The 21441-nt window shown below is 41.7% G+C and overlaps 1 protein-coding gene across 1 annotated transcript in view; it reads right to left on the bottom strand.

The window, feature by feature from the left end:
* Nucleotides 1-21441, bottom strand: part of sorl1 (sortilin-related receptor, L(DLR class) A repeats containing) — a 99730-nt gene that overhangs the window by 6623 nt on the left and 71666 nt on the right. The window contains exons 21-45 of the mRNA XM_083985037.1: nucleotides 20814-20952; nucleotides 19849-20022; nucleotides 18249-18362; nucleotides 18027-18149; nucleotides 16510-16629; nucleotides 16285-16410; nucleotides 16012-16122; nucleotides 15333-15464; nucleotides 14733-14864; nucleotides 14488-14622; nucleotides 13315-13467; nucleotides 11964-12137; nucleotides 11272-11400; nucleotides 10222-10348; nucleotides 8709-8878; nucleotides 6964-7076; nucleotides 5913-6017; nucleotides 5748-5814; nucleotides 4842-4924; nucleotides 4433-4523; nucleotides 4153-4343; nucleotides 3006-3125; nucleotides 1786-1950; nucleotides 773-947; nucleotides 14-120 (exon numbers count right to left, since the gene is read on the bottom strand). Coding sequence (XP_083841163.1) covers nucleotides 14-120; nucleotides 773-947; nucleotides 1786-1950; nucleotides 3006-3125; nucleotides 4153-4343; nucleotides 4433-4523; nucleotides 4842-4924; nucleotides 5748-5814; nucleotides 5913-6017; nucleotides 6964-7076; nucleotides 8709-8878; nucleotides 10222-10348; nucleotides 11272-11400; nucleotides 11964-12137; nucleotides 13315-13467; nucleotides 14488-14622; nucleotides 14733-14864; nucleotides 15333-15464; nucleotides 16012-16122; nucleotides 16285-16410; nucleotides 16510-16629; nucleotides 18027-18149; nucleotides 18249-18362; nucleotides 19849-20022; nucleotides 20814-20952 — 3276 coding nt within the window. The remainder of the gene's footprint in view (nucleotides 1-13; nucleotides 121-772; nucleotides 948-1785; nucleotides 1951-3005; nucleotides 3126-4152; nucleotides 4344-4432; nucleotides 4524-4841; nucleotides 4925-5747; nucleotides 5815-5912; nucleotides 6018-6963; nucleotides 7077-8708; nucleotides 8879-10221; nucleotides 10349-11271; nucleotides 11401-11963; nucleotides 12138-13314; nucleotides 13468-14487; nucleotides 14623-14732; nucleotides 14865-15332; nucleotides 15465-16011; nucleotides 16123-16284; nucleotides 16411-16509; nucleotides 16630-18026; nucleotides 18150-18248; nucleotides 18363-19848; nucleotides 20023-20813; nucleotides 20953-21441) is intronic.

The raw sequence follows: 21441 nt of genomic DNA, 5'->3' as shown, positions 1-21441 counted from the left end.
TGAAACGTCTCACCCGACTCTCGTTGAATCCTTTCTCTCTCACGGCCAGACTCTTCCAGAACAGGAAGACGTGATCCTTCTCCGTCAGGATCTTCAGAGCTTCAGGAGCCGGGAGAGGGACTGAGGAGGAGGAGGACGACGACGACGAGGAGGAAAGAGGAGGAGGAGGAGGAGGAGGAGGAGGAGGAAGGATGGGGAGGAAGAAAAAGAAGAGGAAGAGGAGGAGGAGGAGGAAGGAGGAAGGAGGAAGAGGAGAAGTAGGAAGAGGAAAGAGGAGGAAAGATTTATGAGTGCGTTTATAACCAGTTAAATGATCAACAAATAAATAAAGTTCCACCTTCTTTACATCATGTGAAACAAGTCCTCAGCTGTTTCTGTTTCTTTTATGCTTTTCATTCTGTGTAACATCATTAATACTGTTGTTATTTAACTGACAGTGATGCTTTTCGGTTTTGTTTTCATCTTCAAAATACAGTTTCAATCAATCAATTAATTTATGAATCAATAATTGTTATAAAAAGGTCACAAATTTGGTCAAATCACAGTTAAGTTTGAGGTTTTTTTGTTAAGTTCTTGTTAGTGTTCGTTTCTGCTGGTTAGTTGAAGAAAACATGGTGAATATGAATATGATTAGATATTTATATATTATATTTATATACACACATATAAAAGTGTATAAGTTTGTCAGAAATAAGAAATTAAGAGTTTAATTGATATGTAAAGTAACAAATCTTCACTTTAGATATATGTGTGTGTGTGTGTGTGTGTGTACCTGTGCTCAGGGTGAAGCTGGCCTCTTTGCTCATGTTGCGCAGCCGGACGGAGACGCTGTACCGTCCTCCCGGCTCCAGGCCTTTCAGCTGATACTCCACCGTGTTGTTCTGCGTCGTCATTTTGTAGTCGCGCTCCACTTTACGGATCACGTCACGCACGTGAATCGCATACGTCTACACACACAAGTTTTTGAATGGAGTTAAAGGGATATTTCAACATTTTGTCAAACTGGTTCATTGCCATAATCCCTATAGTCATAGCAGTAGGTTTGTTACCTTTAATTGTCGGTGCAAGCTATTTTTTAGAACGGCGGAGCAGAGCCGTGAGCTGCTCAGAGCGACGCTACGGAGGCTCATGGGATTTCTTGGTTTCACTCATCAAATACACAATCCAACAACTCCACAACGCTCTGGTGGACAAGTTGTGACCTGCACATTCACCACGCCATTAGATAATAACAGAACGTTACCAGGCAGAGTTGTTTTAGAGGTAAATGCAGAGACTGCTTGTCGGAAAACTGTCCCTGAAGGCAACACACATCAGCGGTTTTGCATGAATTTACCTCTAAAACAACTCTGTCTGGTAACGTTCTGTTATTATCTCATAGCGTGGTGAATGTGCAGGTCACAACTTGTCCACCAGAACGTTTTAGAGTTGTTGGATTGTGTATTTGATGAGTTTGATGAGGGAAACCAAGAAATCCCATGAGCCTCCGTAGCGTAGCTCTGAGCAGCTCACGGCTCTGCTCCGCCGTTCTAAAAATAGCTTGCACCGACAATTAAAGGAACCTACTGCTAAGACTATAGGGATTATGGCGATGGGCCAATTTGCCAAAATGTTGAACTATCCCTTTCAAAGACAAAATAAACAAAAAAAACTTGTAGGTATCATAAACTTGTTTTAGCCACAGATCTTATTTTCGGTCATCATCCAATCAACAGAACAGCAGAAATCCCATTCACTTTCTTTTCCTGGAACCAGCGCCATGATAAACGTGTGATGAGGTCATACCAGCGGCGTGTTGGGGGCGTCGTACGGCGGCTGCCACTTCAGCGTGGCCTGCGTCTTGTCGACCCGGACGCGGTGCAGGTTCCTGGGCGGCAGCCGCTCGTTGGGAATCATCTTCACCACCCAGTAGTCGGAGGGAGGGCCGAGGAACGGAGAGACGACACGCACCTGGAGACGGACGACAGAACTGATGCTGATCAATACTGTCGATCATCAATGTTTGTGTATCCCATGATGCACCTCTCCTTCCACCCGCACCAAACAACGTTTAAACAATAACAATGTGATTAAAGAACTTGTTATTAAGATGAGAAACATATGTTGTCCAGATGTTTTCATATACTGTATATATGAAAGTGTTTCTTGACTTTATATCAAAACGTCCGATGAGGATTTGTTGAAAACTAATTTCAGGTTCATTGTTTAAAGAGCGTATTGCAGGTTGTGTAATCTTGTCCAAAAAAATACCATTTGAAAAGTTGAGTGAGGATTTAAAATGTTTTTCAAGACACAAGGGTAAGAATTTAACCGAAAAAGTGGCGGTTTTGAGCAAAGCGCCTAAAAACGTTTTTCCCCCCAAAAAAATGCGTCATATTACATCACGAGGGAGTTGTATGCTAGCCACTGCCGTAGCTCGTGTGTTAACAGCAGTTTTGGATTGTGTTAATTTATCATGGACATGGTAAATTATTGAGTTTGTGGTGGTTGCAGAAGTGACGTGAAGCGCAACTAGCTTTCAACCTCCAAGCTAATAAGCGAGCAATACAGCTATGCGTTAAAGCGTTGCTAACGAGCGGTAAAACGTGTTAAAACGTCGCTAGCATTAAAAGGTTGGTAATGCTGGCTAACGTTAAAACGTTGCTAACGCTAACGAGTGGTAAAACGTGTTTAAACATCACTAGCATTAAAAGTCGCGTTAAAAATTGGCTAATGCTGGCTAACGTTAAACGTTGCTAACGCTAAGCATTGGTTTAACCTGCAATATACTTTTTAAAGTGTGAACAACAAATATGGAAAATCTGATATTAGAAATATAACTGAACATTTTCAAACAGCTGAAAATTAGTATGTTTCATTTTTAATTATTTCTCCCACATTTTCCTTTTCTTATTAGTTTCTGTTCTCCACAACTTGTTCAGGACCAGCGGACACTCAAGACCTGGATCCAGACCTGAAGGAGGTGTGAGTGCAGTGAAATAAAGTGGGTAAAGACTTGGACTCACCAGGAAGAGATACTGCTCGTCAGAGTCGACGGTGACGGTGAGACTGAGGGAGGACGAGTGAACCAGGTGAGGAGTCCGGTACAGATCCAGGAAGGAGGTGGCGTAATACACACCGTACATCTACACACACACACACACACACACACACACACACACACACACACACACACACACACACACACACACACACACACACACACACACACACACACACACACACACACACACACACACACACACACACACACACGGTGAAACATGGAGCAGGTTGAGAATCTAAAGGATCTATTTTATGTGGAAGGATCTCAGGAACACAGAGACGTGGAGGTTCATTTTATTGAGTTCTGTCACTTTTTAAAAAAAACTTTTTCCTGTTAAAAAAATCAGCACTGTATATATTATAAATATTATATAAAGTACAAAATATTTAATATATAATATTCTTACATTTTATTTCACATATTATTATATTATATATGTATTATATATCCTGCTGATATTACAACATTATCACTACACCTGGGGCCTCATTTATAAAAAAGGATGTAAAACTGCTACTACTGTAAATTTTCACGTACGGCGAAAAGCCAAAAATGGCGTACACCCAAAATATTTACATCCTTTTCAGACCTATCAAACTGTGCCTACGCACAACTCTCTGCAATTTCCATTGATAAATCACACCGGACCCAAGAAAAGTGGGGGTTTTGGCTTGATAGATCCCAAATTTGGTGGAGAAAAGTGGGAGAAAGGGTGCAAAAAAGGTGTATCCACAATGATAAATGAAGCCCCTGACCTGACAACTCTTCATTTAGATTTTGAATTAAATTACATCAAAAACACATTTGAAGATGCTGAAGGATAAACTCTGAGGTACGATCTGAGGTGTGTGTGTGTGTGTGTGTGTGTGTGTGTGTTACCTTTTTCCACCCCATATTTGTGATCTTTGTTTCTATTGTCTTATCTATTTCCATTATTTTATCTTATGCCTGTTCACTGCTTTCTGTATGGTGTTTTTTTCACTTTCTCATTGCTTTATTTTCTCAATGATATTGTATTTGTATTTTGTGAAGCACCTTGTAACCTTGGTTTTGAAAGGTGCTATAGAAATAAAGTTTATTATTATTATTATTATTATTATTATTACCTGTGCGGGCGCTCCGCTGACGGTCCAGCTGCAGTCCACAGCTGTCTGGTTCAGGGCCCGGACCTTGAGGAAGGGTTTCTCCGGCTGCGTCCCGGCCGTCTGGTGGTGGGACAGAGCGGTGGGACTGTCCCCGATGCCGGTGTGAGCCCAGACCGCCACCTCGTACACCGTCCCCGCCGTCAGGTTGCCGGCTGCACGCACACACACACACAATGAGAGAGTGAGGGCCGGACAGAGACGATGAGGATGGTGCGTTCAGGTGCAGGACAGACTGTGGTACCTTTGAGGATCCCCTCTGTGACCGTGTAGTTCCTGCTCTCCTTCATGTGTTTGTCAAACTGCCAGGACAAGATCACGATGTAGTGCTGCACCTGAGAGAGGTCAGAGGTCAGACATCGGATGCTTCCTAACAAGTTTATATGCAAAATTTAAAAAGGACATTAATACTGCTAAACCTTAAATAGGTTTTATTCTTTTGGAGGTCATTTATCTACTGGTTTTTTGGATCTTTTAGAAGTCCTCAAGACACTCTGCACTTGATAGACTCTTATCAGTACTTATTAATTTACCATATTTATTGTAGGTTTACTTTTTTTTTCTTGGTTGCAATCAAGGCAACAAGGGCTGTGCAATATCTGGTCTATGTGTGAACTGTACTGTTGAGAGGTGTAGAGGCGCAGGTGTCTTACGTCGTACTGGGAGTTGAGGCTGAAGGACAGACTCATGGAGTCCTTGGTGATGCTGTCAGCGATCACAGATGGAGGAGGCAGCGCTGCAGGAGGCGACAACACATTCATAACATCTCATTTGGTTCTCAACTTTATTTTCTTAACATTTTTTATCCGATTCAATGCAAAAAACTTGAGGTTTTTCAAATTAAAATTCTTAAAGATTTTCAGTCCAGAGAATCTGAATGCATGAAACTTAGAGCTGAAATAGTCTTTATTTAAAGGAATAGTTCAACATTTTGACAAATTGGCATAATCCCTATAGTCATAGCAGTAGGTCCGTTACCTTTAATTGTCGGTGCAAGCTATTTTTAGAACGGCGGAGCAGAGCCGCGAGCTGCTCATAACAGAACGTTACCAGACAGAGTTGTTTTAGATGTAAATTCAGAGACTGCTTGCTGAAAAACTGTCCCTGAAGGCAACGAGCATCAGCGGTTTTGCATGAATTTCCCTCAACAACTCTGTCTGGTAACGTTGTGTTATTATCTCATAGCGTGGTGAATGTGCAGGTCACAACTTGTCCACCAGAGCGTTTTGGAGTTGTTGGATTGTGTATTTGATGAGTTTGATGAGGGAAACCAAGAAATCCCACGAGCCTCCGTAGCGTAGCTCTGAGCAGCTCGCGGCTCTGCTCCGCCGTTCTAAAAATAGCTTGCACCAACAAATAAAGGTAACGAACCTACTGCTATGACTGTAGGGATTATGGCCAATTTGCCAAAATGTTGAACTATACCTTTAAAGCATTTGTGTTGTAATAATTCATTCTGTCTCATCTGGACACGTTGGAGGAGAAACTGGAAGTAAAGAAGTGTTTGTGACGATGTCGTGTTTTTCCCAGAATCCCTTGGGGCGACGTCGTGACCTCACCTTTTTTAGGAGTGATGGATTTAACGGCCGTCCAGTTCCCGACTCCTCGACTGGTCACCGCAGCAATCTGGAGACATCACCACGGCAACGTCAATGTCAACGCCAACAAAGGCCGGACGCGACCGTGTGTGTGTGTGTGTGTGTGTGTGTGTGTGTTTGTCTCACCCTGAAGCGGTACAGTGTGTCCGGCTGCAGCTCCGTCACCTCGGCGCTGGTCGTGATGCTTCTCTGTGACGTCCAATCAGGAGCTCCGCTCTCGCTGTACTCCACCTGACACACACACACACACACACACACACACACACAGGTGTCAGTAACATACACTGACACACGGCAGGGTTTCACACGGAGAAGAAGAAGAAAAGAAGAGGAAGAAAGAGAAGAAAGAAATGAAGAAGAAAGAGAAGAGAAGAGGAGAAGGCGCGTTTCCACAGCAGGAACCTCCCCCACAGGGCCGTTTACAGGAACCTTTACGGGGCCGAACGGAGTCCCTGTCCAGGGGGTAGGTACTCGGATCGGCCCTGAAAAAGTCCCGGTGGGGATTGAGATTTACTCTGTGCTGATTGGTCAGACTCAAAGCAGGATGTGAGAAAGCCCCGAAATAAGCAGCATTTTTAAACCCAACGTTACTATAAGCTTTGCTTCAGCCGCAACCCTTTTCGACCAGCTATATAGTACTTGTTACTGACAGGAATTTGTTTTTTTTGTTTGTTTTGTAGAAATTTTGATGCTGTGATCGAAATAAACATTCATTCATTCACTAGAAACGGAAAAACGGCCAGAAAAAAGAGAGAATAAGTCAGTAAAAGACGAGAGTAGCAGTAGGCCGGATAAAAAAAGAGTGGTAAATACACGATCGCGGGATTACGTGACGATCGAAACAGCAATTTTTTTTATTTTTATAAAGCGTCTTTACTGCCAGAAAAAAACAACAACAACAAGAGCAGTAAAAAAAACGCTGTCTGCAGTGGAGACACGGCCACTGAGAGGGCCCAGAGAGAGGACGGTTCCTGTAGAAGTTCCTACCCCCTCCTTTTACCAGGAACTCCTGCAGTGGAAACACGGCTAATGAGAGGCAGAAAAAAGAGCAAACGAAGAAAACAAGAAAGAAAAGAAGTAGAAAGAAAATAAGGAGAAGAAGAAGATAAAGAAAGAGAGGCAGAAGAAAGAGAAGAATAAAAAAAGAAGTAGAAAGAAAAGAAGGAGAAGAACTCACGATGTACTCCCTGATGAGGCCGTGGCCTTTGTCCGGCGGACTCCACTGCACCTGGACCGTCCAGTCTTCTCCGTTGTCACAGGAGAGCTGCAGGTTCCTGGGGGGGTCGGGCACTGGCAAGAAAATAATACAATTAATCAGTTTAAAGACAAACACATCAAAGACAAAGATTTGTGGCTTTGCATCTGAATTTAACTGATCTGATTCATTATCAATATGTGAATCAATAAATACAACTGAGATGAAACAACCAGACAAACCGAACACTGATCTGAGTGAAGAGCTTCATAAATAAAGTTCATTGTCTGATCAATGTTTATTCTACAAAACTAAAACTCGTACATGTTCCTCTATAAATATCAAATAAAGATTATTTCATTAAAAACTTTTAATCTGACCCCCCTGAACCCCCAACCCTCCTTTTATTTATCAATTCATTTATTTTCATTATTTATTTATTTTTTTAATTTTCTTTCTTGTTTGTTTGTATGTGCTGTTGTCATTCTTGTAAACGGATAAATGGTTCCCTCATTGTCCGATCTTGTATCTTCTATTAATGTATGTGTTAAAAAAAAAAGAAAAAAGAAAATCATTTTTTTTCAATTCAATAAACATACCATGAACAAAAAAATGTTTAATAATAATAATTTTAATCTGAATCTGAACTGTTCTCAGAGCTGCCGACTTCTTGTGCACATTATATCACTTGTACGTTTTTATTTAGTTAGTTATTTAGTTTTAATTTATTTTTAGGAAAAATAAAATGTTACAGAGCAAAATAAAAAAATAGGCTAATAATCCAAATAATCTGAATCAGAGCAACTTTTTACAAACTAATAAAGGTTTTAGTTTGTATTCACACCTGTTTAGTGCGCACCCTGGTGCGCACCAAATATAAATGATACATTGTTTCATTTTTCAGTTAGTGCGGTTGCGTTCACACCTGCTTTTTGTCACTCGGGACCAAACTTGGAGAACGTCACGTCTCCATGACTACCGGTTGGAATCTGGAAGCGCTGATTGATAAAACTTTCATGATGGAGACTCCATTAGGGCCGGTTGTTAGTAGCTCTGGTCATTTATTTCTATATTGTTTGCATGTATAACTCTGTTTGGTACTTCCGGCTGGTTTCCGGTTGCGTTCACCCAGCTCGGTCCCGTTAGTTCCCGGTTAAACGTTAAACACGGACCTCCGCTGCTCGGTAATCAGCTGCTCCGCGGACCCGAGGGACGGACCCGCCGACCTGAGCGGACTCAGCGGACACACACCGACCGGCTGCCCCGCTGCTGCTGCTTCGTTTGTGGGGACAGAGCTCCGCAGCACCGGAGCACCGGGTGGTCTCCCCGCTGCGTTAACCCGTTGTCAGTGACTACGGGAGCCCTTTTAGCTCAAACTTGTTGAGTTCGCCTGGCAGTTGGCTCGCACCAGAGTGCGGTTGCTTTCACACCTAAACTAGTACGCACCAGAGTTCGGCTGGAGCCGAACCGAGACCACCTCCTCAGGCCGCACTAGTTTTGGTGCGCATTAGAGTGCGATGTGCTTTCACACTGACCCAAACTGGACCAAATTTAGTGCGCACCAGATTTAGTGCGCACTAACACTGCAGGTGTGAATACACCCTGAATACTGTGCAGAAATAAAGTGATAATTTAAACATGGAGCAAAATAAGGGGGGGTTAAAAAGTGCAGCTATATAACAGTAACGGGGTTGCTGTGGCGATGGCGTGCTGGTCATGTGACCCACCTCCCTCCGGCGTGCGCACCGTGATGACCTCGTTACTCTTGTGCAGTTTGCTGAGACACTGCGTCAGCACCTTGACCTGGTAGGTGGCGTCGGGCTGCAGCACCGTCAGCTTGTAGCTCGTCTTGTTGCTGTGGGTATCCATGGACGACCAGGACTGAGTCCCCACCAGCCTGAGGACGGAGGTCGGAGGTCAGAGACGCACGCACGCACAGACATATACACGTAGTTTCCTATCCATTAAAAGGTGAAAAAGACCCCAAAAATATATACATGAAAAAAAAAGATATATACATGTAGATTCAGGCTTGTCAGACGCGTCAACACGGCCGCCATCTTGGGCAGGGCTTTCTGACCATAGACATATATACGTCTGACAAGCAGTAAGACCCTTGTAGAACAAATTTCAGTGTATGTATGGTAAAAAAAAAAATATATATATATATATATCAATCTATGTTGTATCGTAAATATATGTTTGACATTTATAATAAACTAAACGGCTTGAAAATCGGTTGAATATTCAGTGAGTTATGGCGATTTAAAGCAGAAGTAAGTGGTCCGGTCGTTTTCGCTAATGCTGCGTTCCAGGCAGGCTTTTGAAATCGTAAATTACAGCTTCAAGTCACAACTTACGACTTTGTAGCGTTCCAGGCAACCCACTCGTGTTTTTCCGACCTGTTTTACCGGTGAAAGTCACTATAACGGCCACTCGTAACTTCCGACCGGTGAACTCGTACCAGATCGAACTGGTACCACTTCACGGTCGGAAAAATACGAGTTTCCTTGAACGCACCATAACAGTCCTCGTCCCTACGTCACCACATTCACGGCGTCCCTTGGCTGCACACACAGCCCTGCATGCCGTTCTCTCTCCTCATTGGATAAAAACTGTAGGATACGATAAATGTTTTCTCTTCGGCTCAGAGCAGAGCAGAGTGACTGAGAGACCCGTGTTTCAGTCCAAACACTCTATGTAAGTGATTGCTGTCGGAAGATATAACTATTTAAGACTTATATTAACACAAATATATCACTTACTTCTGCTTTAAAATAAGACTAATCACATAAAAAAGTAGCTTGTTTTTAGACTCTTTTTACTTCTTTCAAGCATATTTTCACTTGAAATTAGTAGAAAAATCTGATAGTGGAGCAAGTTCTTATTACAAACACGAAAAACTTACTTTGACTGGCAGATTTTTCTGATTATTTCAAGAGAAAATTTCCTAAAAACAAGTTCATTTTTAGGTGATGAGTCTTATTTTAAGTTGAAAGAGATTAGTTTTGACTAGAAACGAGACATTTTGACAAGAAATAAGACAAATATTCTTGGAAAGATTTAGAGTTTTTACAGTGTGTTGACTAATGCAGTATTTAGACACGGCTTCACCCTGCCCAAGATGGCGGCCGCGTTGACGCATCGTTCCAATGGACAGCAGCGTCAGAGGCGGCATCTAGCCTACGTGTTTATATCTATGCACACACACAGACACACGGAGCACAGACGGGAAGTGACCTGTAGTAAACCAGGAAGTAGCAGGAGTCCACGGGGAGGTTCTTGGGACGCGACCAGGTCAGAGTGATGGCGCCCAGGATGTCCGGGGTCCACTGGAGGTTCTGGACCTTGTAGGCCAGGGAGTCCACTGAGGAGAGAGATTACAAACTAATGAAATAAAACACAACAACAGAAGTCATTTCCACTTCATTTGAAGTAAAGACAACACCATCATGTCTTTATTCCAACAGAATAACCTGCGCTCAAACCAAACTCTGACAAATTAATTTTCACAGCTCTGACTCGGTCCAGACTTTCTCTTCTACTTTAATAAAATGCAGATTCACCAGAACAAACAGGAGATTTAACAGTGGCCCTTCTCCTGACTACCACACAACAACCAGTAGGTGGCAGCGCTGCACTGTGATGAAACCACCGTCAGATGAGAAGCCTCTGTCCACAGGATCCTGAATATGGACCCAGTCCAGACCCACTGAGACCTACTCAGACCAGATCAGACATATCAGAACCATTTCAGACCTGTTTGGACTAGTTCGGACTCACTGAGTCTGACTGGGACCAGTTCAGACCAGACAGTGTTGTCATCTGTTACTGAACATTCAGGACTAGGGATGGGTACCGACCAATTCTCTTCAAAGTCTGCACCTTAAATTTGTGCTGCGCCTCAGTTTCATTTGTTTTTTTATTTACAGAGTTTCACACAGAACTTTCTGAGGCTGTAGGAGTCTCTCCATGTTTCTCCTTCCGCCTCAGTAAAAAGAAAACATTTACATTTTTTTCCAGACAAGATAGTCTCATGAACTATTCAATCTTTTTTTTTTCATTGAATGATTATTCGAAATTAATTTCCCATTCTGAATTTTGACTATTTTTTATAGACAAAATAACTTTAATTACCACACATAAACACAAAAAGTACTGAAAACAGGTACCGTTGTTGTGTACCGGTAAAGGTTCCCACCCCTATTGAGGACCCAGACACTTTCAGAGATGGTCTGGATCACACACACACACACAGACACACACACACGGACGCGGTGCTGGACCTACAGGTGCAGTTGTCCTCGTCGCTGTGGTCTGAACAGTCCAGGAAGCCGTCACATCTCTCTCCGTCCAGGACGCAGGCCTCGCCGTCGGAGCAGCGCGTCCCGTTCACACAGAACAGAGGCCCGCGCGTGGCTGAGGGGGGAGGGGGGAGAGGGGGTTATTATACTGTTGGCTGCTGCTGTAGGTAGGTATGTGTATGTCTGTTAGGGCTGGGCCGATATGCTTCTGTGCTGATTCGATTCTCTAACGGTTTTTGGGTCCCGATTCGATTTAAATTGCGATTCTGATTAAACAAGTATTGCGATTCGATTTTACCAATTATTGTGATTTTCTGTCCTTAAACAAGAGCAGGTTGAACCAAACACTTGATAATACATCATAAGTCATATTTACAAAAAACAATACACACATCACATCACTTTGTCTGTTGTGTTCGTTTGTTCACATAGATACATCTGTGAACGAACAAACGAACACAACAGGCCGGTTTGACTTTGTCGAGTGTAATGGCACAGAATACATGATCGTACAATAAAGATTGGTCGTCCCAAAAAAATAAAAAAATTACAAAAAAAAAAATAAAAAATCGATTCTGGTATGACAATCGATTTTTAAAAGTTGCCAGAAAAAAATTGCGATTAATATAAAAATCGATTTTTTGGCCCAGCCCTAATGTCTGTGTGTGTGTGACTCACGGCAGTGCGCCTCGTCCGATCCGTCCTGGCAGTGCGTCTGTCCGTCGCAGCGCTGCCAGTCGGGGATGCAGCGCGGCGGGCGGCGGCACAGGAACTGACCCCGACCGCAGCGGCCGGGCGAGGGGGGGGCGGGGGGCGCCGGGGTGGGGGCCGGCGCCATCGTCACGTTGACCACTGCACAGAAACAACAGCAGAAGAAGAAGGAGAAGAGGAGGATGTTACTGACGTTATTCATTCATTTGATTTTTTGTTTTCCGTTTTCTCTGTTTGATTAAAATCTGTAAAAACAAATACATAATAGTCAGTTTTCATCATTATTATTAATTATAAACTCAGGAACATTTTGTTCAACTCATATTTAATGCTTTATATACTGTATGTATCTTTTTTTTCCCTCCTGTACTTTCTTTATTCTTTTGTCTTGCTTTTAACTGTATGTTTAAAGCAGAAGTAAGCGGAATATTTGTGTTAATATAAGTCTTGAATAGTTCTATCTTCTGACAGCAATCACTTATATAGAGTGTTTGGTCTGAAACACGGGTCTGTCAGTCACTCTGCTCTGCTGTAAGCTGAGGAGAAAACTTTTATTTTATTTCCTTGTATCCTACAACCTTTATCCAATGAGGAGAGAGAACGGCATAAAGGGACGGTCCTCTCTGTGTGTGCAGCCAAGGGATGCGCGTGAATGTGGTGACTTAGGGACGAGGACCAATAGATCCATGACGAGGGCGGGGGCTGCTAACTCCATCGGCTGACAAGAAGCCAGAAAAACGACCGGATCGCTTACTTCTGCTTTGATGTTTCCAAATTTTACTATTTTGGGCTTTATTTTAATAAAAAAAAATGTTTTGAATTAAAATAAAATATGTTTTTATGCAGTTTTGTTTGTTTGTTTTTTTTCCTTTTCTGGTTCTTATTGGTAAATGTTTTATTTTCATGTAAAGCACATTGAGTTGCCCCTTGGTTTGAAATGTGCTGTATAAATAAAGCTGCCTTGCCTTTTATTTCCTAATGTTGGTTCTTAGGTTATTTATTATTATAAAAATAATAATAATAATACATTTTATTTATACTATAAGAGCTTTTCAAATACTCAAAGACACTTTACACATTAAAAATCATAAAATAAAGCAAAGTCAGAATGAAATAAAATTAAAAACAGCAATAAAACTGTATAAAAAACACCAAATTATATATTAAAATCTAATTTTAAAAGGTGAGTTTTGAGCAGATACGGATGGGTTGGTTGTCTTTTATCTTTTTATCTCACTGAGAAACACTTTTCCTTCTCTATGTTTCTAACATGTAGAAACGACAGATAAAGAATCTGAGTCTAAGAACCGGTTCCGACCTGTGGGACATCCAAGCTCGTCGCTGCCGTCCGGACAGTCGGCGTAGCCGTCGCACACCCAGGTGTTGATGATGCAGGCGCCGGAGCCGCAGTGGAAGCGGTTGGGGGCGCAGGTGGAGGGGCCGGGGGCCACGGTGTGAGGAGTCACGCCCCCTGCAGGAGGAGAGAGGAAACACAACAACAGAGAGAAACGGAAAATTAAAAGAAACACTCAGAGTAAAATATAAAGTTTATAGCTGGAATTGTTTTTTATAATGTTTAAGTTTATTTTTTACTTTTACTTTATAATTTATCTGAATGATCAAACTAAACTAAAGTGTTTTGTTAGTTACCTATATAAATATAAAGAGTATATACTGTATGTATATACGACAAATGCTGCTTTCTAATGTAACTTTATTATACTAACTGTGACAGCTCCAATGTGAATACATGGAGAGATTAAAGGGATAGTTCAACATTTTGGCAAACTGGCCCAGTGCCATAATCCCTACTGTTTCAACATCTATTGCACGTCTGCCCGTCCTGGGTGAGGGATCCCTCCTCTGTTGCTCACCCTGAGGTTTCTCCTATTTTTCCCTGTTAAAAGGGTTTTCCATGAAGTTTTTCCTCAGTCGATGTGAGGGTCTAAGGACAGAGGATGTTGTTGCGATGACATGTAAAGCCCTTTGAGACAAACTGTTTGTAAGAACGGGCTATACAAATAATATTGCCTTGCCTTGCCTATAGTCATAGCAGTAGGTTTCGTTACCTTTAATTATCGGTGAAAGCTATTTTTAGAGCGGTGGAGCAGAGCCGTGAGCTGCTCAGCTACACTACGGAGGCTCATGGGATTTCTTGGTTTCTCTCATCAAACTCATCAAATACACAATCCAACAACTCCAAAACGCTCTGGTGGACAATAGGAAATTCAGAGACTGCTTGATGAAAAACTGTCCCTGTCCCTGATCATGCCAATGGGCCAATTTGCCAAAATGTTGAACTATCCCTTTAAATATGAAGAATAGAACATGGAGCTTTAAAGTTATTAGTAATAGTTTGGTTTGTACATTTTACTTTATAATATATGTATCAAATTAAATCGGATCAGATTGTGTCTGTCTATAGACTCGTGTTAAATCTGTTCTTGTTGATAATAATTAATAATAAATGAATATTATGAGCTTGTTGTACCGGTGCACTGGGCCTCGTCCGACCAGTCTCCACAGTCGTTCTCTCCGTCACATTTCCACCAGGTCGGGATGCAGCGACCGTTCTTGCACTCGTACTGGAAATACCTGGAGCAGCCGGGGAGTTCGGTCGGAGCAGCTGCAGGACGGAGATGGAGACAGAGACAGTGAACCTCCTCACTCATGCATTACATCATTATTCTAATTAAATATTCGTGCTGTAGCTCCGCCCCCCTTCCTCCTCCTCACCACAGTTGGCCTCGTCAGAATAATCCCCACAGTCGTCCATACCGTCGCACTTCCACTCCAGACTCACACACACTCCGTTGGCGCATTGGAAGGTGTAGCTGTCACACACTTTACCAAACTCAGACGGCGTGGCTGGAAAAAAAACACAGAGAGACGTTAAAACTCATTTTTATTTTCAGTATCAAAAAACAAAAAAGGGAATTCACCGGCAAAAAAACAAAAAAACAAACATAATTTATATGAGAGTAAATCCTTTTACTTTAGGATCCTTCATCATTTGGTTCAGTAGATAAACGAATGAAACTACGGTGGCCCTGAGGGCTCAACTCACTGCAGCTTCAGAAAAACACACCAAGCTTTGTCTCCATGGAAACACTTGTCGTTAAACTGATGAAGCTGATTTGTTGTTGTCGAGTTGAGCCCTCAGGGCCACCGTACCGCACTGGGTCAGACAGGCTGAGGACGGAGGTTTTAGATTTTATCTGCTGCTCTTCCTCCTCCTCCTCCTCCTCCTCCTCCTCCTCCTCCTCCTCCTCCTCCTCCTCCTCCTCCCTAGGCAACAGTGTCCCAGCAGGAGGCTTTCTGAGTTAGAAGTCTCACCACATCCTGCGTACTCGGCGTCCTCGTCCGATCCGTCCTCGCAGTGTTTGATCCCGTCACAGACCAGAGACTGGAACAGACACTGAGCTCGGTTCTTACAGACGAACTCCATGTAACGAGTGCACAGAGGGTCTGAGGGGCAAACAAACAAAACAAACATGTTAACACACCGTATAGCTTTATATTTTCATACAGACTGAATGTTGACATCACAAACTTACGTTGTATCTGTGAATTATTTATTTGATACATTATTTAGAGTTACTACAACAGAAATTTGTTTCTCACAAACTTTAAGAAAAAAGTCACAGTTTTCAATTCAATTTGCATCAATTTTGATATATGTTAATTAAGTTACTAGTTAAGACAGAGTATTAGGGCACATTGAGAAAATATTAATTTATGACTTTGTCACTTTTTCCCCTAAATTTTCGACTTTACATTCATAAAATTGCCACGTTATTTTCGTAAAATTATAACTTTGTTCTCATAAAATTAGGTATTTTTTCTCGTAATATTATGACTTTATTCTTGTAGTATGTGAAAAAAAAAAAAGTTATAATGTGGCCCTAATACAACATCGTAGAGTAACTTAATTAACAGATATCAAAATTAATGCAAATGGAATTTTCTGTTCAGTTCTAGTGTGTCTGTGTGTGTGTGTGTGTGTCTCACTCACCACAGTTGTGTTCGTCGGCTCCGTCCGGACACTCCTGGATGCCGTTGCAGTGGACGGTGGCTGGTAAACAGGTGTCGTTGGAGCAGAGGAAACCTTTACAGCGAGTTCCCTCTGGAGACCAAGACAAATGTTCAAGTTTAAGAAACCGAAACTCAAAAGATTAACATTAGAAACTTGAGCTCATATACTATACGAGTTTGAATTAGTTTCAGCTACCAACTCTTCACGCATCACATTTATTCCCTGAGATTTACAGGATGTCTGTGAACTCACCACAGTATCGAGGGTCTTCGTCCGAGTCGTCCTGACAGTCGTCGTCTCCGTCGCACATCCAGCGCTGAGGGATACAGTGGCCGGTGTGACACTGGAAGCTGCTGGCCTCGCAGGTATGGTGGCCCACTGGGGACAAACACAGCTCAGGTTAACGTCTCGTCATCACCTGCTTTATTTTATTTTATTTTATTTCCAGCAGCAGGCGCCGTGCGGACGGTCGCTCACCCGTGCAGTTGGCTTCGTCCGACCAATCTCTGCAGTCGTTGTCTCCATCGCACCTCCACGCCTCCCGGATACAAACTCCCCGAGCACAGGTGAACTCACCCGGGCCGCACTGGTGAGACTCTGACGAACAGAGAAACAACAACAAAACTAAAATTGAGCTCCAAAGTTTGGAAAACTTTATTAAATTGTGTTGTCACTATGAAACTAAACTAAACTGATTAAGCCCACACAAAGATCTTTGGGAATCTTGAATAAGCTACAATACAATATAAATTTATAACCAATTACAATATTAAATCATGATTGATAGCACATCTTTTAGTCATCTTTTGATTAAGTATTATATTTAAAAACTGAACAAATTTGTTGCTTTGTAATGGAACAAAGTTCAACAGAGACGGAGAAAAAAAGCATTGATAAAAGGAATTTGCATTAATGAGTTATCACATTAACTTTGTTTAACCCTAATACCTGTTTATATTTTTACATTTCAAGAGCTAATACGGTAAATTTGATTGTTTTTTACATTTTACACATGAAATATTAAAATATCTCATCTAAAATCAAATAAATATCCGATAAACTGATCTGAGGAGTTCCACAGGGCTCCGATCTGGGGCCACTCTCATTCTCTGTACAACCATAACTAATGATCATTTCTGTTGTTTTTATTCTATTATAAACTAATTAACAATTAGACAATTTTAACTCTTATCTGTTTGATCTTGTTCCAGCTAAATCAGACATCTTTGAGAATTATTGTATCAGACAGGAAGTGAAATCTTAAAGATACAGATTATTGAGAGAGCTGCTGAACCCTTCAACCTGAAAGTTAAATTAATTACACACGTCCAACTGTTACAACACAGCTTCAATCCAGCTTATAAATAATTCATTAAAATACATTATTATAAGCATCTTCATGCAAAAAAAAACTTAAAGGGACAACGAGGAGTTTTGGAAAAGCGAAGCGTTTTCACACTACGTTTTCACACCGTGAAATTCTTTGACCGGGGCAAGACAGACTCATGTTTTCATTCATCAAGAATTAAAGTCAGAGGTTCGAAGACGATCACATGCCGTCGTAGTTCGACCATAAACGGCAATTCGGCGGCGATATTCTCATGACTCGCCACAAAACTCAAAGTAAGGAAACGCTGGTCGGCTCGCCCAGCATCTCCACCACTAATAATAATAACAAAATAACGATAGAGACAAAACAATATATTTATCGAAAATGGACCCATTAACAAGTGTGGGTAGCGGAGATTCATCCACATTAACGTGAGACTTTTTTATTGTCGTTCTGCCGATGGAGAAACTCCTCATTGTCCCTTTAAATAATGGTTTATTTTTCTATTCTGTTCATTTTCTGCTTATTAGCTCTAAAAAAACCCACAATGAGCTTCATTAGAGCCGTGAACCATCCACACTCACAGCCTAACATGAGTTTTACAGCGACACAGAGAATAAACAACAAGAACAACAGCAGCAGCAGCAGCAGCAGCAGCTCTCACCACAATGCTCTTCATCACTGTTGTCTCCACAGTCGTCCTCGTGGTCGCACTTGAAGGCCAGAGGGATACAGGAGCCCGACGCCACGCAGCGGAACTGGTTGGACGGGTCGCAGGTCGTCGTGGCTACAGGACACAAACAAAAACAGACAAATAAATAAATAAATAAACAAACAAACAGACGTGTTACACATGATGTATACAGTGACAGTGCTGCAGACGTACGACACTCCTGCTCGTCGCTCATGTCTCCACAGTCGTTGTCGCTGTCACATTTCCAGATGCTGCTGATGCAGCGGCCGTTGGAGCAGCGGTACTGGTTCGGCAAGCAGCTGTGCTCTGATTGGAGGAGACGGAGGGGGTCACATGTAAGCTCTCATCATCATCATCATCATCATCATCACCTTAAAGGAGAATTCCGGTCATTTTTTACCCCTAAATCATTGTCCTGATGGTCACCCAGTGTTGGGGGAAGCAAAATACGCGACTAAAACCAATCAAATATCTCTGGTACATGACTGGAATCTTTAGAGACACCACTGAACTCATATAGTGTACAGTATAAACAGTATAAACTTTGTGTTTTTGCATGTAGTCACTAGGGGTGGGAGAAAAAATCGATTTACCTAAGTCTCGCGATATTTTTTTGGACGATTTTTAAATCGATTTTTTTTTTTTTCAAAAATCAATTTCTTTTTTTTATATAATGTGCAATGTGCATTTGTTAGCCTTTTTTTTTTTTTTTTTTTTTTTTACATATAGAGAGTCCAGGTTTTGAAAAGGGTTTAAGTTCACTTTATAATGGAGTATGTTAATCTATAGGCTCCTACAGTATTTGTGTGCAGATAAATGTTAAAATGTAGCAGTTTACCTCAGTCTATATCTCATTTTGTCAGAAAGGTTTCAGAAGCCTGTTTTTTCTACACTCTTTTATTTTTGCCTCTTTTATGCAGTCCAGGCTTTTGAAAAGAGAGTAAACATATATATTGCTGCTGAATAAATCTTAAAAACTGACTTACATGTGATGTGTATTTTTGGGGGAAATACGGTTCCTGGAATAGTCTGTAGACAATCACTCGTGTTAAAAATGCAGACTAAAAATCTAGAAAATCGGCAATATCGTAGAATCGCAATTTAAATCGAATCGGCATCCAAAAAATCGTAGAAGACTCAAATCGGGAGAAAAGCATATCGTCCCAGCCCTAGTAGTCACTCACCTCAGATAGCCTTACTATCCGATCGCAGAGCGCCTGCTCTCCCCGCCACAGAAACAAACACTTTTTCCTTGTTGTGATGATTTCTTTACAAAAATAAACAGTGGAGCAATGCAGTATAATGTCCAAAACATCTCCAACCGTTTATTTTTGTAAAGAAATCATCAACAAGGAAAAAGTGTTTGTTTCTGTGGCGGGGAGAGCAGGCGCTCTGCGATCGGATAGTAATGTCTTTCCAGGATGTTTCAGAGTTAACGGCTGTCTGAGGTGATGACTACATGCAAAAACACAAAGTTTATACTGTTTCTACTGTACACTTTATGAGTTCAGTGGTGTCTCTAAGGATTCCAGTCATGTACCATAGATATTTGATTGTTTTCTGAGTGTTTGTTGTGGTTGAAAGAATTGCCCCCATGGGTTAGCGTTGTCGCTATCCCTAGCGCCGGGTAGCCATGGTGTAACTCTGGTTTGCCTGCATCAATTTTAGTCGCGTTTTTTGTTCCCCCCAACGATTTAGGGGTCAAAAATGGCCGTAATTCTCCTTTAATAATAATAATAATCATCATCATCATCGTCGTCACTGTGACCCTGCAGCGTTGTGTCCGTCTCACCCATCTTGACGCAGGTGCTGTTGTGCAGCTGGTAGCCGCTCGGACACTGGCACTGCAGCTCCCCGTTGGGCATGGCCACGGTCGGAGCGCCGTCCGGACACACGCAGGTGTGGCGGTGGCCCGGCTGCGGCAGACAGAGCAGGCTGCAGGGCTGGTCGGCACATGCGTTGTGTCCTGGAGGACGACGAGGACCACAAGGAGAGGGTTAACAAACATTTCTCCAACTCACAGCTCATTTAAAATCTTTAAAAATCATGATGTTTGACGTCTGAGACCACAACAGAATATGAATGATCTGATTTTACAGCAGATGATTTGATGATTTGATTATTTTATTTTCTCTGCAACCAGCTCTTCGTGTTGATTCTCCAGTTTCTGTAGTTGATGTTATTTGTTTGTGCACAATCAGACCGAGATATTAAACTACAGGTCTTCATATGTAAATACAAAAAATTTGTTTTTCTTTGACAATATTTAAAAAACATATTTGTATTCATATTTTTTCCTCATAATTTCTGTTCTGTTTCTGTTGGATCCACTGCACTAATCATTAATCCTGAATGTTATTCTCACCTGTGATCTGCTCTGTTTGTATAGAGACTGTTATTTGTGTGTTTTATGAGATCTTGAGGTTGTTTAAGATGAATTTCACTTGACCGCTCTCTTTTTTCTGATTCAGGGAAATATTTGTTTAAAGGATTCATTATCCGTTTTGGTTTCTGATGCTTTCAAATGCGGGGACTTTTATTTTGGAGAGGTTCATAACTGATGTGTTTGAACCTCATATTAATTTTGGTGGTAAACATGGTGATTTAAGTTTCTCTCTCTTTTTTTCCAAGTTATTTTTTTATGGAACAGTGGAGGTAAGACGGGAAACAAATGATCATCCTGGCCGGGATTTGAACCCGGCATTCTCCTGCACATGGTCTAGAGCCCCTTTTCTCTTTCTCTTTCTTTTCTTTTACCTCTGCTCTTCCCCTTGTAGAAAATCTTCAGGTCCATGACGCCCGTCAGCCGCCCGACGATCAGCTCGTTGTTCGGCGAGCCGCCTTTCGGAGCTTTGAAGATTCCCATCCTGGACCAGTCGTCCCAGTACAGGTCGTTCTGAGGAGGAAACACGGAAGAAGAAGCTTCAGAAACATTTTCAGCCTTAATACTTGTTCATATTTTCACATTAAAAGAGCTAATGCAGTTAAATTTACTGTTAAATTCACATTTTATACATAAAAAATTAAAACATCTAATCTAATACCTAATAAATATTTCACAAACTGATCTGAGGAGTTCCACAGGGCTCCAGTCTGGGGCCATGTTTTTTTGCTAATTAACTTAAAAAAAAACACTAAGAGCAGTACTGGTCGTTCTGGGGATGAAACACAGAAGAAGAAGCTTCAAACGCATTTTCAGCCTTAAAGGAATAGTTCACCAAAAAATTAAATCCTCAGGAGGCCGGTTCGTAGTCCAACGAAAACTATATGAGATTAATATAAGGGCTGACACAAAAACGTCCATAAAACTACACAAAAACCATTTAATATTCCTCCACACTGCTCGTCCACTGCAATCCAAGTGTCTTGAAGGGAGATAGTCCAG

This window comes from Trachurus trachurus, assembly GCF_905171665.1.
Source record: "Trachurus trachurus genome assembly, chromosome: 13".
NCBI classification, from domain to species: Eukaryota; Metazoa; Chordata; class Actinopteri; order Carangiformes; family Carangidae; genus Trachurus; species Trachurus trachurus.
Note: the sequence above shows the minus strand (reverse complement) of the source record. Positions and strands in the feature narration are given on the sequence as shown.